Source organism: Scardinius erythrophthalmus, assembly GCF_964197995.2.
Source record: "Scardinius erythrophthalmus genome assembly, chromosome: 3".
Classification (NCBI taxonomy): domain Eukaryota; kingdom Metazoa; phylum Chordata; class Actinopteri; order Cypriniformes; family Leuciscidae; genus Scardinius; species Scardinius erythrophthalmus.
The window spans coordinates 24620291-24639536 of record NC_138223.1 but is presented as its reverse complement, the minus strand read 5'-3'; the positions used below and the strand labels follow the sequence as shown (position 1 = coordinate 24639536).

Sequence of the window (19246 nt, the reverse complement as noted above, 5' to 3'; positions counted from 1 at the left end):
TGTTTCTTGCAATGTCAAACATATCACAGAATATAAACCAATCTATATGCATAATACAGAAAAGCATAATAATAAAATACATAAACAAGAATCAACTATTTAAATAAAATATATCCATCATGCAGAAACCTCTGTAACATTGCATTACTGTAAATTTTAAGGTGACTCATATTTTTACCCAGAAAAACTATTTTTTTATAGCATTTTAAAGTAGTTTTATGCATTTAAATATAATTGTCACATGGTAACATTATAAATGAATTAATAAACGATTAATTTACTATGAAATCATTTACATTACAGTAGCACTGTGTAATTTAAACTGCTTTTCATTGCATTCAAATGTCCAACATCTTTACAGTTAATTGTACACACTAATTTTTTTTTAAATCAGATTATCAGAACATATTCTGGGTAAAACAAGCATTGAGTCTGTATGATAAAGTTCCTCTTTACCCAGATGTGCACGGACAGGAGAGTGATGCCAAATTAAACAACGCCTTGTACTAGGAAAGGAGGAGGAGGTCTAAAAGCCATACCAGTTAAAAACGCGACTGTTTGGTGGTAAAAGCGTCCAGTCTGACTGACAGATGAAAATGAAGTGCTGTGTTTTTCTGTATTTGTTCCTGCAGGTTTTTGGAGGTTTAGGTGAGTCTGACATGCATCATTTGCATCACTTGACTGGTAAGACATAAAGAATAATTATCTTATGATACTCTGGTAAGACTAACATGTTAGTATAGTATTTGATTAACAACAGAAAAAGATAGGCAGATATTGTACTTTGCATTGCTGAAATCTAAGTCAAGAGTTAAAACTACCCATATAGCACACGTACGCCTGCAAGATGTCTGTTAAAGATCACTTTATCTGGAAAGCATCTGCTGTTTACTAACATCTTATAGACGTCTTTAAGATGTCAGCTTTACATACATTCTAAATCATAAACATCTTAAAGGCCTCTTCTAAACGTTTATTTGATATCTGTCAGGAAATTCTATTGCAGATGAGCAAACACTCTAAAAAATATGTAAATTCGCACATCAAATAGACGTCTCCGTGATGTACGTGTGCTATCAGGGTACTTTGTTTTTATTAATAAAACGTTTAATCTTTGAAATCTTTTAATGTTTAACTTTAAAGCCTAAAAGTAGGCTAACTGTTTGGGACTATACTTGTAAATTTCTAAATGAGTAACAGGACCTCTGTGGTGCAACCATAGGCCTTCCTCTGTTTGAGCTCAGCTCTAAAGCGGATGATGCTCTACAGATGGCCCTCAATCAGATCAATGCACGTTATGCCAGGAATCACCTCTACAGAGTATCCAAGGCATCTGTGAAGAGGGTCAGTACACGCTCTTACAAAAACTGTTTTATCTGGCAAAACTGGTGTAGGGTGACTATAGGATCTAGTCATCATGGGATTTTCACACTTGACATAGTTAACCCTGGGTCCTCCAAGATAATCTTGGGTTATCTTGATCTTGCTTCACGTTTAACATTGCTCAAAATTTACCCAGGGTTAACAATTAATCATGTCTTAATAAGCTGACTTAGTTTTCACACAGTACATTCCTAAACCCTGGGTTAATGTTCTTATTTGCGTGTCAGTGACATTGATTGGATGTACACAGCATGTGACCTCATATTATATATTGCTGAGTGTTATTCAAGTGGGTTTTTTTTTCTGAATAGACTTTTCGACTATAAAGATAAGAATGAAATAGTCTCTTCAGTTGAGTTGACCATTTGAAATTTCCCCCTCAAGTACTGAAACGTACTATTTATACAACATGAGGTGTTTCTGTGACTAGCACATGACACACGAGTCATAACGTTCTAATACTGCATCATTTCACACTGTAGCCTACATGTTGTGGCTCTACAATGTGGGGTTAACACCGCTAGAGTGGCGCTAATTAACCCTGCTCCGGAACAGGGTTTCATAATTGAGTAAAAAACGGTGATGATAACCCTGCCTCTAAATTACAAGTAGGCCTAGGAACGTTCCTCTACCCGGGTATAAAGTCGGCAAAAAACTGAAGTTATAATGTGACTTGATTTTGTCCATCGGGATGTGATTGGATCATTAATGTGATCTCATGTGAGGGGCACGTTGAATGACGCTGTAAGAGGGAGGGGAATTTATTTTGATTAAAGTGTAAGTTGCAGGTTAACCACCACAGCCAATTAATGTGTAAATTAAAGTGCTCTATATGTATATATTTAATTATTTCTGTCTTAAAATGCGTTAAAATAACATTTATTAGGGTTTCTTCAAACGTAGCGTGTTTTTCAGTTACTGGGTGATGACGTCACAAGAGGAACTCGCAACCCATACTCTGCTAGATTCCTACTGTATTATGGCTATTTGGAGAACGACTGAGGATGTGGGAAACCATCAAATTCTTTATGGACCACAGCCCTACAATTTTTAACTGGTCAGGCGTGAGAGAGGGGAGCCATGGCACTCAAAGAGTTATTAATGCTTGGTGTGAGGAGAATGAGTGGAGGGTTAGCCAGGTGTCCCGGTGAGTAACGTTAGCTACGTTAGAGCAAGTCTAGCCTGGTGCAAACTTAACCCGGATAATATAACAGAACAAGCAAGTCTTTTCAAAATATTGCCGTCATGTAGAATAGCAAGGAGGGACAACGACTGAAGACATTATTTACTTACAGTAACGTTAACTCAGTCCAAATCAGAGCTGCACGTCAGGCGCAATCGCTAGTCTCATCGACGCCTCAAACGTCATGTAATACCCTTCCTCAGTCCACGCGTTATCAATTTCTCACGATTTAATTAGCGATGTTTATTGTCAGAAAAGAAAAAGAGAGATCGATGTCCCCATCACTGTGTGTGTGTGGGCTATCAGCAGTGGAGAGTGTGTGCTGCCGTGAGGTGAACGCGTTTAGTTTAGTGGAGCAGCTCGACCCGCGACCGGCTGATCTGACGTGCCTGAACCCGTTTGTTTTGCGAATAGCTTATTCTCATTTCAGGCAGGATCACGGTCCCCTTGAAGTCAGCACACACGAGTATGTTAACAGTTGAGTTATTTTATCCATAATTTTTTTATCAAATAAAACATACAACCAACTTGTCTGTAGTTATGTAAGGCATCTATAGCTATGACTATGCCGGTAACTCTACTAGTGAGTTCCTCTTGTGACGTCACGCTCCATCTAGTGGAAGGGAGCGGGAGCGGTTAAAACCACTGTTAAAAGTGCCAACTTTTCATATTATATCAGCATTTTGGTATAAAAAACAATGGTGGGCAGTTCTTATCTTTATGTTTAATAAACACATTGCATTATCTTCGTGAAAAATTTAACCTGCAACTTACACTTTAAAGATTACGAGGGCACATAGAAAAAGACATGCATGGATAAATCATTTATAATGAATACTGCAATATTCCATACTAAAAAAAAGAAGAAGAAAACTTAAAGCAACAACATGGAACTTTTCCTCTGCGGTCGCCCTACAGGTTGGAAGCGGAATTGTCCATTACCGCTGTCGTAAAATGATTTACGGTTACTGTATATGAAGCATGCAGGTTTTTTTCATATGGGCAATGATAATATTATTAATCTTCCCCCTTTCATAATTTGTATGTTTAGTAGACTAAACATTTTAACTCAAACATTTGCGATTTGCATGTCGATTGCAATGCTCAAATCTGAACGAGGATGATAGCGATAGCATCCTAACCATCTAAAACTACCATGTTAGTGTTTACTAGCTACCAGATTGATAATTCGCTCATCTACTAGCTGATTCATGAAGATAAATGGAGGACCAGATAGTTTCCGTAACGTAGCCAGGCAGACAACAGATTAGAAAAACTAAAGATAGTATGCAAGCAATTTACAGTTACTTACTAGTTCAACAGCATGACGGCCAAGTCAGCATCGGTCTGGTAACTCTCCTCCTCCATAAGCTAACGCCAGCGAGCAAACGCTCGACCAATATTGATCCTCGTCCTGTCTTTCAGTTTATCACTCTCCCTTTTCCTCTTCCGACTCTACTCTGACAAAACCTTGGACTTCTTACGTTTCGCTGCTGCTTCAGCCATGACGAAAACAGACGTACGAAAACAAACGCGCTGGTTGGCCACATTTGAGGAAGTGGTGGGCAAAGTGACGTATGCCGTAAAGCAGTCGAATTTTGTAGTTCTTTTTGAGCGCTGGTTACTACCCGCACCCCGAAGTTACATAGTGCCAGTAAAAGCGATACAGACCCCGTCAGGCTCTGGCAGACGTCTCATTCAACCTACTGTAAGTCGATGTACTATCACAAGGGTCTTGGAAATATATTATGAAGGTTGAAAAGTTACATGTTGTTACTTTAATGGCGACTTTAAAAGTGGGGGCTAGAACAACAATAACCCAGGGTTAAGCCCTAAGATTGAGGGATGGTAAGAGAAGTAGCCTACAGTACAACAAAATGAATAGTTAAAAAAAAGCTAGGCAACAAAACCAAAAACATAATTAGCAGCGAATACTAGCTTTCATATTGTCAGTGATTGTACTGTGATAACTAACTGTTGATAATTTTCTTTTACTCATTTTAAGATTGTTCCTCTGGGAATGGACACATATGATCTGCATCTGAGGTTTGGCATTAGGGAGACCGAGTGCCAGAAGACCTCTGCGGCCGACCCTCAGGGCTGCATGTACCGCAAAGGTTTTTTTGTGGTAAGTTATTTCACATTAATATTATGTGATGATTGACATGATTGAGGTCTGGGTTGGCCTATAGATAACTGGTGTTTATGAAACTTAAAAGCAGTTAGTGCTCTTATTTGTATGTTTATATTGTGACAGAACAGCTGGTGTCTCTAATGGCATACTGTAGTTAGTCTCAGTGCAGTTGTACCAGGGCTGTGCACCATTCAAAACTGAATTGACAGAGGCAATTTAATCTCTCAGTCAGCTCCCTAGCTTCCTCATGAATCAGTATATATCGTGTACATGAATTCGGCACTGTAGTAAGGATCCTTGCTCACTACACATTTGGACACTGATTACTCTATTTCCGGCAACATGACTTAAGAACTTCCGTTAGGGGAATTGTGGACTTTTCCCTTCGAATTTTGGGACTATTTAAAGAGCAAAAGTTTCAGTGCACTGCTAGGATTTTGCGATTGAGACAGCTCTAAAAATGGCAGACTCCCTGTCCCTGATAAGTGCCCTGACTACTAAACTAAGGGAGCTGATTGAGATGCACCCCACTCCTTTTTGTTTCCAATTCAGTGGCTGAACTTGAATTGTGGTAGAAAACAGGATGCAATATGTAAATAGTTTGTATAACTGCTGTGAGTGGTATTAATTTTCAATATAAATTTACCCATCATAATCACACACACACACACACACACACACACACACACGTATGTTATCTAGAAACCACAACAAAGTGAAATAGAATGAAATAGCGCCTATATTTGTATTTAATGTACAAATGTAATAATTTTATTTGATAGAAAATGGTGAAAGACCTATGATCTATGTACAATATATTTATATATTTGACATTTCCTATTCACTATCATTCAAAAGTTTGATGTCATTAATATTTTTTAAAAACAAGTAATGATCTGTAGTGACTGGACTGACTTTGTATAATGGTTTGTAATAATTATTGAATCTTATTTGATTCCTGTCCATTCCCATGGTGTTTTAGTCTGAGGCAGGGTGCTATATCAGAGCACGAGTGGCTCAGGAGCTCAGTCGCATCATCTCTCTCAGATGCACAAAGGCAGACAGCTCGAGCTCGGAGTCCAGTGAGGAGGTGAGTGTGAACATAACGTGGTTCACCATGGACTTGCAAACAGTAGCATGATACAGAATGAGCTGAATTTTAAAGGGCTATGAAACCCTAAAACACGTTTTTAAAACACATTAATATCACAAAATATGTTTATCATCAAGGGCAAAGTGGCAATTTTTTTTTTCTTCTGAGCCATTTTGTTCTTATATAATGCAAGGTTGAACTAATGTCACTTAATGTGAGGTAAACGTGTACACTCCGAGTTGTGACTGGCAACCAGCAGGAAGGGCTAGAATGATTTGCATCAGTAAATGTAACTTGAAAAAAAAAAACTATTCATTGACTTGTGCAGAAGCATGTAAAGTGTCCAGGATAGTTCAATATATTGAATATTAATATGATTATATAAATTATTTACACAACATTTAAAAAAATCCACGACTGAATGACTGATCAATTAATGAAATAATTTGATTAACCTGAAGTTGCTGAGAGGGGCAATGTGAAATCATTTGATGATGACTTCTTTCTACCAACAGGGGGGATTAGGATTATACTACGATTTAAATCATTTTGGGACTAGAGGTAAACAAATTTATGTAATTTTTTTACACTTTTATATTTGGTGTATTGTGACCATGTTGATAATGCTCTTGTCATATTTGTAGACCGCACACATTCAACTTTATCACCAAGCATTAATGTGTCTCCACCAATTCATGCTGGCCATCACGACAACAGGGAAACCAACCATGTTCGTGGCGACCATTTCAACAATCACCTGCCATATCACTGACCTGCAGAATAAAATCACATGAAGATTCTTCATACAAATATTAAGGTGCTACAAATACAAAGCTAAATGAAAAGACTACTGTACTACGGATATTGCCACTGGCTTCCTATATAATGTTAATAGATACCTGCTGACATCAACCTCCCCAAGAAACCCAATGAAAAGAACAGAAGCATGGATATCAATATGTATAATTTCATTTTAAATTACACATTTTGCAGAGAGATATGCAGAGCATGATGTTCATAGACCTTAAATGGATCAAGACCGGATACTATAATAATTTAATATTAACTTCATTTAGTCACTTCTCAACAGCCTGAAAAGTTTCATGATATTGTAAGTACATTCAATAAACAAATTCTTCAAAATGAAATGTGGACATGAGATAATATGCATACTTGTTTGTACATATGCCAAGTCGCTCTTATAGAGCCATTACAGATTGGTACTTAGTGTAAGATTCTGAAGTTGCATGTCATGTCTGAATGGGGAAAATCAGCCAGAATCCTTTGACCGGTAAAACCAACAGGGAAATGTAACTTTTATGTAATAAAATGGTCTTTTCTTGTAAGGTGATAATATTTTGATAGGTTGTTTGATACGCATGTTCTAGAATCTTTTTAAGGCAAGGCTGTATTCATGAGTCAATAATACAGGTTATAATACAGGATATAAGATAAATCTATGTGAATAATGATTGTGTCATTCAGTCACATGACTTAAAAGTCCATCTCTTCATAGGTGAACAATTTGTAAATGTCAGCTTGAATGTTCACCTAGGACTAACAAGGAACAGCAAGGCAGTAATTTGTTTTACCTAGACAAAGATACTGCAGCAAATGAGAATATCTCAATTTTAAACAGGTCTAATAAAAAAAAGCAAACATTCCACAGTCTCACAGAACTAGACATTGAGGCAACTCCCTGAACAACTCCTCCTTCATGTTACAATTTTGACAATTACATTTAAAACGCACTTAAAGTGGCTCAAAGAATAATAGTGATCAGAATAGATGTATCCACTGAGCACTGGATCTGCCACATAATTGATGAAAGTCGTGCCGAACTAATATACCAACCAAACACACAGTCTACATCGACCTATACATCTAATACTCCTCAAACAACAATAACCATCCAATTATTTAAAAAAATGCAGTCTAAAATAACAAAATGTCTTCAGATTATTAAATAATAATATAAAAAGAATATAAAATCAAAATTAAAAATCCCACCCAACCCCAAAGTTCAAAACATTCGTCTTCCCAAAAATCAATAAGATTATTTTATATTATGCAGTTTTGTCTTCCATGCAGTACCAAGGTGCTGAAGTGGAATCACTCAGTGTTTGAAAATGAAACTGATGCACTGTCACAAAGTCACAGTAAAGCTGAAATTTCTTGAGTCGTTTTGTACAGAACAAGCTGAGCATAATCAACAAAATGATGGCTTCCCCTCTACAACTATGACAGACATGAAATTAGCAAGCAAGAGTGTCCAAGAAAAGTTGAAGTTGTATCAGTTTGTTAGTTTGGTGCTGTGGTCCCGCTTGGGTGGGGCTGGAGGCGGCCCTCTCCGTAGCGTTGCATAGCCTGAGATATTCCCGGACATGAAGCCACTACCACTGTGCCTCTGTTGGTCATGCAGAACTTCAGGGGGAGGTGGTGGCAAAGCCATGTCATCCATTGTGGCCACAGGGTCCACTTTGTCTCCCAAGACTCGTGAAGACTTGCGTTTCAGTGTCTTGTTAAGGTCCTCCAAGAAGTTGGGTTGCGTGGTGCCTTTGGGAGAAGATGGCAGAATAGGGCCCCCTTGTATGGAAGGTGGTGAGAGCGGTGGAGACCCTCTAATAGTGTTGTTACAACGAAGTGATGCTGGAGGTTGCGACTTCTTCAGAGAACTCTTGCCCCAGGCAGGCTGGGGCTGGGGATTGACCACAGCTATTTTTGGAGACACACCATTTGGATCACCTGGAAGGGGCGGTGGTGGAGGGAGGTCAGACTCCAGTGGGGGAGGAGGGAAGAATTCATTCTCTGGGGGTGGAGGGGATGGGAAGTCTGCAGTTGATTGGCGGTTCTGATTAAATTTGTTCTGCAAAGCCAAAGGAAGATTTGCCAGATTGAGCTTCCCTGGTTTGGGGGGTGCGCGTGGACCTGTAGAAAACTCTTTGGAGGGTGAGATGCTGGAGGTTGATGTTGATGAAGACGCAGAACTAGGGTTAAACTTGCTCACCAAGTTTCTGCAGGACTCCTGGTACTGGTTGCGTTGAGGAGTCGGTGGAGGTTTCTTGACACCTGCAGCTGAGCTAGAGGGGGACTTTCTGATAGGAGAGCCTGACATCAGCGGAGGAGGAGGGGGAGGGGGAGGAGGAGGAGGAGGAGGGGTAGGGCCTGACATCGGAGGGGGAGGAGGGGGAGGGGGAGGAGGAGGAGGAGGGGTAGGGCCTGATATTGGAGGAGGAGGGGGAGGAGGGGTAGGGCCTGACATCGGAGGGGGAGGGGGAGGGGGAGGGGGGGTAGGGGTAGGGCCTGACATCAGAAAAGGAGGAGGGGTAGGGCCTGACATCAGAAGAGGAGGAGGAGGAGGAGGAGGAGGAGGGGGAGGAGGAGGAGGGGGAGGGCCTGACATCAGAGGAGGAGGAGGGGGAGGAGGAGGGGTAGGGCCTGACATTGGAGGAGGAGGAGGGGGTGGAGGAGGGGTGGGACCTGGAGGAGGAGGAGGAGGAGGTGGTGGTGGAGAAGGAAAAGCAAGGGTACTCTCTGGTGGAGGTGGTGGAAACTCAGGTGACCACTGTTGCTGCTGGGCTTGACCTATAGGCTGCCATTTTGGTTTAGCCTTTACTGCAGGTGGGGACTGTGGAGCTTTGTGGCTCTCCGCTTGATTGGCCACAGCAGGAGATGCAACAGGAAACTGGCTAGCAAGCTGCTTAACCAGGGATGGCACTGATGAGGTTTGACTGGCGAGGGGCAGTGTCTTGGAGATGCTGTGCTGCTTGGGTAGTGTTGGTGGGGGTTGGTTCTTCAATGGTGCTGGAGGTGGAGGAGGAGGGGGAGGTGGTGGTGGCGGCGCTGGAACTTGAGGTGATGGAGCTACTGGGGATACTGGAAAAATGCCATGGGAAGTTTTGGGTGCTGTTTGGGGTAGAAATCCACCAGTGAAAGTTTTTGGTAAAACTGCTGGTTGAATTGGCAGCTGTGTTGGGCATGGTGGAGGTGGTGGATTTGGAGCTGGAACAACATGCTGTTGAGGAGGGAGAATAGGTGCAGGTGGTGGGGGAAAAGGGGTCTGATTGGCTGGGGGCAATACGTCCTGGGTTACATTGGAAAATTTCTGGGCAAGAACCGGCTTGATTCCATTGGTTTTGAAAGGTGCCTGGACTGTAGAGAGTGGTGGAGGAGGGGGAAGGCCATTAGCCTGGAGAGGGGGTGGAGGAGGTGGTAAAGGGTGTGATTGGATTGGCACTATGGGTGGAGGAGGTGGTAATGGTTGTGACTGCATGGGCATTATGAGAGGAGGAGGTGGTAGAGGCTGTGACTGCGTAGGTTTTAAGAGAGGATGAGGTGGTAGAGGTTGTGACTGCATGGGCATTATGGGAGGAGGAGGTGGGGGAGGTTGTGACTGCGTAGGTTTTATGAGAGGAGGAGGTGGTAGAGGCTGTGACTCCATGGGCATTATTGGAGAAGGAGGTGGTGGTGGTGAGGGGGGCAGAGGGGAGGACTGTACAACTGCTGCTGGGGCTGGTGGACCAAGCTTCAAAACAGCCATGGCTGATCCTGGCGGAGGCATTGGGGCAGGTGGAGGTGGAGGAGGAGGAGGTGGGATGTTTGCCCCTGGTGGAATATTGTTTGATTGTGGTTTGGATACCGGAGAGACTGGTGGCACTTGGTGCTGGATTTGAGGCTGAGGTTTGTGGTGACTTATAGCCTGAGAAGCATTCTGCAGGCGAGTGATAGTACTGTATTTGGCAAACATGGTAGGAGTAGCATGGTGGGGGATATTGGAAATAGGAGGTGGTGGGGGAGGTGGTGGTGGAGGAGGAGGAGGTGGTGGGGCTGGAGTTGCTTGGGGTGGTGCCTGTGTTGGAGCTTGGTGGACACTTCCACGTGACTGTGGAATTAAATGTGCATTTGGCTGTTGCTGTAGGTGTGGATGCTGCTGTTGGGGCACATGATGAGAAGAATGGGTGCTATGGCTTGAATGGGTAGAACGGATTGATTCTGGTCTTGCCTGAACCAAAAAAAAAAAAAAAAAAAAATCAACAAAAATCAATAATGTGATATTTCTTATTTCTATATCTTATATTTATATATATCCCTATTTAAATACACTTCATTCAGGTCATCAGATCATTAGTATAGACTCTAAAACTTGAAATGGGTGTCATAAAAATTAGGCATTTGAAATGTCAAGGTAGCACTGGCACACAAGAATAGTCACCCAAAAATGAAGATTTCACTACATATTTCAGCACCTAATTTCATGTCGTTACAAACCTGAATTACCTTTTCTTCCTTGGAACACAAATGGAGAAATTTAGATTTTTTATACAGTTAAAAATAATGAGGACTAAAGATATGAAGATTCAATAATGACCATAAGAGGGGTCCATACAACTTGAACTATATTCCAATTCTTCTTAAGCCACACAGTAGCACTCTTTGAAAAAAAACAGAATTTAAGATTCGTTAAGGGTTTGATATCATTGAAAACATAATTTATTGCAACTGCATGGAGAAAAGTGACCAGCACAGTTTACAGAATCCTTTTGTGTTCCACAAAAGAAAGGAAGTCACACAAGTTTAGGACATGAAGGTGAGCAAATGATGATGGAATTTTCACCCTTGTGTAAACTTTTCCTTTAAATAATTGGTTCATCTTAGTGTTTTATCAATAGATTAATTGAAGAAAGTGGCAGGTAAAGAGCAAAGGTGTGTCTCTTCAGAACAAAATGAGAAAGAAGAACTCACCTTTGTGCTCTCCTCTATCTGAGTCCCTCTCTTCCAGGCCTCAGAGAAGATTGAACTGACCACACTCTGGGAGCGGGCATGGGAGGATGAAGTGCCATCGGACATACCACTGTCTGTCTGGCTAGAGTGGTTTGACTGTGACTCTTTAAGCACAAACAGATTAAACATTAACAATAACCCATACACTTACAGTAATGCAAGTCAGTAAAATCACTATCATTCAAAGAAATGCTCCAGAACTGCCAATGCTTATATTTCTAGAAATTACAGTAGAAAAACATGCAAAAAAGTTTTTTATAAAGGAACAGTCAGTAGCCTGGTTTCCATTACAGAATTGCGCAAAACTTGTACGATATCTTCTAAATGTCAAATTTTTTTCCCTCTGGCGATAAGTCATTCCAAACATCATGGCAACGTATGTTGGTAAGGGTCAGAGGTGTAAAAAGTACTAAAAAATGTTACTCAAGTGAAAGTAAAAGTACTGAGGGAAAATTTTACTCAATTAAAAGTAAAAGACTCGTACTCGAGTAAAAGTAAAAAAGTACCACATTAAAATTGTACTTGAGTATTAAAGAAGTAAAAGTAATAGCAAGAATGAAAACTAGAGATTCTTGTTTAAGCTTTTAATCTCTAAAATCATGAAGTGAATGAACCACATACAAGGTTTTATCCTGCTTTAGAACTGTTTGTATTTAATTGTATTTATTTATCAAACTATAAGACTACTATCTAATGCCTATATGCAACATTCTTTAAACAATCAACTAAACATGCTTTTACCACTAAAAGAAAAGAATTCGCTAAGGTACAGCCACTGGTGCTCTTGATCCTGTGGCTGATTTTGGACCATAAACAATGGACAAATGGAGTCTTCAAATGCCTCAGATGTAAAGTTATTCGCTGTCAAAGTGACGCCAAAATGTAGGGGTGTAACGATACACGTATTCGTAGAACGGTTCGGTTCGTTGGACCATTTTTCCTGCCGACCAAAATGTAGTTATTTCAAATGTAGGCACGTTGCACGTGGCAAGCGCGCTCATAATGTAAGAGACGCCGGCACGACCACAACATTTCCCAACATCAAATGGCAAACGTAATGCAAGAGGAACGAAACTGCTCGTTATTGTGTGGTTGAAGGGCCGTTTATCAGTTTGGAGCAGTGCAGCGCGAGCCGATCTTGATCAAGCGACACTGTTATTACACAGCGCTAATAAGATATCCAGTAAAGAAAGCATTTGAATTCGCCACAGAAGTAATAACATCGCTGCGAGATCTAGTGAGAAACATTCACATTTCTCCTTTATTAACGGATCAAACAGCGCTGACATGGAACATGGAAGTTTGGCAGGAATAGTAGGTTACAATGCCTTCAATGCCATTGAATGCCAATCAATGCCATTATGTCAGTTTTATTTTGACATTATGAATACAATTGCTGCCCTCAAATGTTAATCTGAACTAAAATAAACCTTTGTTTATAACTACTACAATATTAAATTTCATTTTTTCCAAGGAGCTGTTTTGTTTTATATGCTCCTTAGAAGAGTCAATTATAGCTCCAGAATTGCTCAAAGTAAAAAAAAAAATCATTCTTTATGAAAAAAAAAAAAAAAAAAAATGTAATCAAGGAAATTTCTCTGGCATTTCTTTCTTTTTGCTGTATCGAACCGTACCGAACCGAACCGTGACACAAGTGTATCGTATCGAACCGAACCGTGAATTTTGTGAACCGTTACACTCCTACCAAATGGAAGTCAATGGAATGCTAACAGCAGGTGATGGCTTGTTAGCCAATGGCGGCCCCCGGGGGTGGTACGCTCTTCGGCTGCTGGATTTTCCCCCTGAGAATGACTGTTATAATTTCTCTAATTTCTAGGTCAAGGTGCTGTGCATTGTGGTAATAGATGCGACATGACGTCACTTCCAAAGGACCAATGAACATGTCTGACCAATTTGGTGAAATGTGAAAATAAATCTCATTAAATTAGACTAGACACTAAACTTAATTAAACTAGGCATCAGCGCAATTCAATTGGTTTAGTAATAGCAAGGAAAAATAGAATGAACTGATCTTTTTGACTGTAAATAAAATTGTAAGGAGTAAAAAGTACTTTTTTTTTCTTAAAAATGTAATTAAGTAAAAGTAAAAGTACTGATTTTTAATTGTACTCAAGTAAAGTAAAAATCCCCCAAAATAATACTTAAGTACAGTAATCAAGTAAAATTACTCAAGTATTTTACACCTCTGGTAAGGGTAAAGGTTTACGTATATTGCAGCCACCGCACTAGTCGTATTTTAATCGAAGGAGACGTAGGTGTGTTATCCACGCATTAATGGCAAGCAAAGCCCCTTAAGCCCGGGACACACCAAGCCGACGGACGGCCGTCGGGTAGTTTTTGTGCATCGACCGACTAAGTTTTCTCAGTGTGTTCCGGACGGTTCCGCACAGTCGGCTTAAATTGGTCCTCGTCGGCTTTTTTTCGGCCGATTCGACATGTTGAATCGGCATCGGGCCGTCGGTGAGAGAGAGAACTCGGATTGGCTATTCAACTTAGTGAACGAGTCACTGCACGAGAATAATAGCAAAACAGCGACCAATGAAGTCAAAACAGTACAGATAGAAGGCTGTTCTAATGTTACGTCATCTTACCTGAGTGTTCCTTGGCGAATATTTCAATATTAACATGAGCGGAGTGGAATAATACGGAAGAGTATTAGGGCCAAGCAATAATAAAAAAATAAAACCATCTTGAGATTAAAGTCATTATAATGCGAGATTAAACTCGTTAAATTTCGAGAAAAAAAGTCAAGATACAATCTTGAGAATAAACTCATTAAATATCGAGAATAAAGTCGTTGTGTTTCGAGAAAAAACTCGTTAAATTTCGAGAAAAAAGTCGAAATACAATCTTGAGAATAAACTCATTAAATTTCGAGAATAAAGTCGTTGTGTTTCGAGAAAAAAACTCGTTAAATTTCGAGAAAAAAAGTCGAAATACAATCTTGAGAATAAACTCATTAAATATCGAGAATAAAGTCGTTGTGTTTCGAGAAAAAACTCGTTAAATTTCGAGAAAAAAAGTCGAAATAATTGTGAGAATAAACTCATTAAATTTCGAGAATAAAGTCGTTGTGTTTCGAGAAAAAAAGTCGAAATGAAATATAGAGAATAACGCATTCGATCAGAGTTCATTGCATACGAGGCTGAATCCAGTTACTTATTCGTTAGGCTACTTATTGACGCGCGGACCTCCCCTTTAAATGACGCGACGCTTCCTTAAGCACCCTGTGTGTATGGCATTGCTCGCACCAAGCTGTGTTAGAAATGAATGAAGAAATTCTGCATTTCTCACCCATATGTAAGGGTGCGTTAAATCCGACTGGGAGTAATAGAGCATATATTGATCTAGTGGAAACCGAAATATTGGCACAAATTTCTGTAGGCTACCGGTTTTTTTATGGGCCGTTAAAGTTTTAAATGGGGCAAACAAATTCAGAGTCGCCTTCTTGATCCATGATCGCCATCATTCCTACTAGTTGTGCATTTAGGCCGCAGGGTGCGTTAAAGTGGACATTATCCCATTATAGAAGAGCTGTTGTCTAACGAAATCCAAATTTTAAGCAGTTTTTACTGTGGAATTATTGTTTTATGAAGCTGAACTTCACACATTACACAATGCACAAAGAGCAGTCTTGCATTTTCTGCATAATTCATGGCGCTGTTTCTCACCCGCCTATAGGGTGCATTAAAGTGGACATTATTCCATGATAGTACAGCTCCTCCTCTAGCCGACCTAGACGGCTTTGTTACTGAAAGAAAGTCTAAAATATAGCTTGACTAAGTGATCCAACTCTGCCATGTCCTCTATCAGTAGGCTAATGAACACAGATCGAATGCGTTATTCTCTACATTTCATTTCTACTTTTTTTTCTCGAAACACAACGACTTCTTGAAATGTAATGAGTTTATTCTCAAGATTGTATTTCGACTTTTTTCTCGAAACACAACGACTTTATTCTCGATATTTAATGAGTTTATTCTCGAGATTGTATTTCGACTTTTTTCTCGAAATTTAACGAGTTTTTTCTCGCAACACAACGACTTTTTTCTTGATATTTAATGAGTTTATTCTCAAGATTGTATTTCGACTTTTTTTCTCGAAATTTAACGAGTTTAATCTCGCATTATAATGACTTTAATCTCGAGATGGTTTTATTTTTTTTATTATTGCCTGGCCCTAATCCTCTTCCGTAGAATAAAGAAAGTGTTTAGCAGGATAGATATTCAAAACAGTAAGTACGCACTGCTTTGTTTATGGTTTGTGTATCTGCAGCCTGCAGAGTAGGTTTCCCTTTTTGAATGACGAATATATCTCATATGTCTCATTTACACGCAGGTGCAGAACGTGCATTCTAGCTGACAGTCGGCTGTAGTTCTCTCTGTGTGTTCAAGTGCAGCTTTTTTCCCCCGACGCAGGCGACGCGAGGTGACAACACAGTTGGCTTTCATCAGCGCTCGTTCTTTGGTGTCGGTTTGGTGTGTCCCGGCCTATACTTAGGAGCGGTCACGTATGAGGTGTTTCTGGATGTTTCTCACTTCTATCTGCTTCAAGGTCTTGATAAATTGTGCCATTTCTTTTGTTGTTTAGAATACAGTATTCCCGTAATTCTTTTGTCTTTTATGAGTTTAATAAAGAACTCTGTCTCATCTTCTGTCCAAGCATACCACGCCTTCTTTAAAGAATGATCGACTTTTACGTACGTCAGGTGACCTGTAAATGCAAAAAAACTGTTTCCATTGCAGTTTTGCGAAATATTCCTTTTTCAAATTGTCTGAAAAACCACCTCATGTGAGCATATTTGCGATATATGAGAGTTTTTGCGAAATTGACGTGTTTCCATTGGGCGTATTTTCAATTCGCAATTTAATTTGCGCAACGTGAAGGGCAATGGAAAATGCAGCTAGTGATTACAGTAGGTCTAAGTTACTCACCAGGTATACTGACTGAGCTGGTTCCTGACTTGATGCTGGTGCTGGAGAGTGAAGACCAGTCATAGGCAGCTTCAGTGCGCTTCATAGCTTCCTGGTAGTTCACATACAATTGCTTCCCATACTGTGCATAAAACACAATGTGCAGAGATTAGGCTTAAGAAATTTCCAATGAAAGCTCTGGCAATAAGTTATTTTTCAAATACAGAAGAATGTTAGTTGTATGAATAATTTGGCATATTAACTTGTACTAGAAGAGCATGTTGAGAGGCCATAGGTTTTTATTAATTCCATTAATTAATTAATAAAACAGAGGACAGGAAAAGCCATGGGATTACCTTAGCAATACGAATCCCATTGACCCATTGGTGTAGAGTTCTGACATCATCACAGCACAGGTATTTGATATATTGTGACTTCTTCTGGATCTGAGGGTGCTGTGGGCACAATCAACAATGTTACAAAGACAATGAAGAGGACAATGGTTCAAGAAAATTTCTTTGGCTTGCTAATACTTATAAACCACTAGAAGGCAGCAACAAGGGTTTATGGCCTGGAGGATCACTGAGGCCCCCTAGTGGAAGTCTGAAGCAGTCATGTTCATTTTTGAAAACATGAGTTTTTAATAACTAGATAAGTCAGTTTGTGAGTGTGTGCCATGTACATTGTAGAACAGCTTTATTTTACTCATAAATTGAAAAACCCCGTTATAAAACCCCATAGGAAAATCTCGAAAGAACCAGCAGTGAATTTTGGTGCGTTCAAGTCATCCCGTAAAGATAGTATTTACGAGTTGCACACGAACGCCACCACAATGTCGTAAATATGAGTGGGAAGCTCGGGATTTTCTTTAAGCCCTGGGGCCTCATGTACAAAGACTTGCGTTGAATTCATACTAAAACATTGCGTACGGACAAAGCTGTAAATGTGCGTACGCACAAAAAAACCCAGATGTATGAATCTCTGCGTACGAAGGATCCCACGCATATTCTCTTTGTACATCCCAGTTAACGTAAATTTGAGCGCACATGCACGAGCACAACGCCCCACCCAGTCTCCTCCCTTAATTAAATTAATTTAAATATGGTAATGAGTCCACTTTGGCAAAAGAAACAGTAAGAAAATGGTGACAAGAAACGAAACTTTACAGAAAGTGAATTGGAGGTGCTACTATCGGAGGTAGAAACGGAAAAAAAAAGTTTTATTTTGAAGTTTGTCCTCCAGAATTAATAACAAAATGAAAAAAATATGAGTGGGAGAGTTTGGCTGATGTCGTCAATGCGGTGGGATCTGAAAGTCACACTGTAGAGTAGACTGAGTACAGTTGAGAAACTTTTTTGCGTTTTGATTTTTCATACAAAAATAGACACTGAAAAGTTGAGACACCAATTTATAATGATGTGAAGGTAACTAACCATTCATTGAAAATATTACAAATAAAGACAAATAAAGAAAAGAACAATTGGGCAACATTTTTGTTTATTCATCCATTTATAGGCTACTCATTCATTTTATTTAAATTAGCACTGGTTAAAATGTATAAAGCAGGAACAAGATATGTAGCAATATTTATTAATAATACACAGTTTAAATATCACAAATATCACATTTTATTTTCATTTGTGTCCTATGCTGGTCCTATTACGGCGTTTAAACTGTTATCATAACACTGAACAACTAAACAGTGTTTCCTAATAGAACTCTATCGGGGGTACAGTTGACGTGTCTCAACTGTAGCCTACACATGTCTCAACTGTACACAGTCTACCCTAAATGACCTTAAAAAAAAATGGTCTGATATAAAGGTGGACATTAAACCAAAGCTGTCATTGCCATAGACTAAGGGTTGTATCAGTTTGCATATGCTTTTATATGTTCTTACTTAATTGCAAAATTTATAGAAGAATATTCCCATAAGGCTTGTGTGACAATATATGACAATTATTTTATAAATAGCAAATTAATAGTAATGCTTCCCACGGTTGGTGGTGCGATAGACTTGTAGAACAATTCGTTGTGTAATGTTTGCAACTTCACTTTATTGCCTGTAAGAGTCGCCAACGGACAAAAACAATGAGAAATGTACGTACACCAGACATGAAATTGGCGTGGAGGAACGCACATTCTCGCGTTAATTTCACTGTTAGTACATCCGACCGTGAGCGTGAAAGCTGGCGTACGCAAAGTTTTGTGCGTACGCAAGATTGATACATGAGGCCCCTGATCTTTACGAGTTGGGGAAGTGTCAGTGAGAAACATGGCGGAACACCACAATACTTAAAAGGTATTTAGCAGTGATATTGTCAGGCTTTTCTATTTACAGCGTATTGAGCTAATTGCCTGCACAGAATATGATGGCATTATAATATAACAATGTAATATGTAACGATAAAATTTGCAGTGGTTCATAAATTAATTAAAAACATAAAAAAGCAAAGCACACCTGATGCACAGGTTTGCCTTGATTTGTTTGCCTAATTCTTTGTTCTTCATTTTCTAGTACTAGAGTTTGAGAACCTTGCTGTATTTTTGTGTAATTAATTAAGAGAACGTACACTGCCATCTTACTCCAACGAAAGTGACTTGAACACACCTGGAGGACTTGAACGCACCATTAGACTTCAGGGATCTGACATCATACCTACACCACTCTATTACCAAATGTTTGAGCACAGAGTTGTTTCATTAGCAGCTGAGGTTTGTAGAGATGTTGTTGAAAT

General features: G+C 39.7%; 2 protein-coding genes across 3 annotated transcripts in view; one reads left to right on the top strand and one right to left on the bottom strand.

The window, feature by feature from the left end:
* Positions 1–466: 466 nt before the first annotated feature.
* On the top strand, positions 467–7137 carry spp2 (secreted phosphoprotein 2). 2 transcript variants are annotated; one of them, XM_081360601.1, is made up of 6 exons: positions 467–648; positions 1223–1344; positions 4572–4694; positions 5683–5790; positions 6309–6354; positions 6438–7137. In XM_081360601.1, exons 1-6 carry the CDS (start codon positions 591–593, stop codon positions 6563–6565), a joined length of 585 nt encoding a protein of 194 aa, XP_081216727.1. In that variant the 5' UTR covers positions 467–590; the 3' UTR covers positions 6566–7137. The 2 variants fall into 2 exon arrangements, with proteins under 2 accessions (XP_081216727.1, XP_081216726.1); XM_081360600.1 differs by having other exon boundaries at positions 556–684; positions 6438–6932.
* raph1b (Ras association (RalGDS/AF-6) and pleckstrin homology domains 1b) overlaps positions 6782–19246 on the bottom strand; it is a 61570-nt gene continuing 49105 nt past the window's right edge. Inside the window, 5 exon segments of the mRNA XM_081360689.1 lie at positions 6782–10795; positions 11536–11678; positions 16530–16650; positions 16865–16963; positions 18507–18571. Coding sequence (XP_081216815.1) covers positions 8087–10795; positions 11536–11678; positions 16530–16650; positions 16865–16963; positions 18507–18571 — 3137 coding nt within the window. The 3' untranslated portion in view covers positions 6782–8086.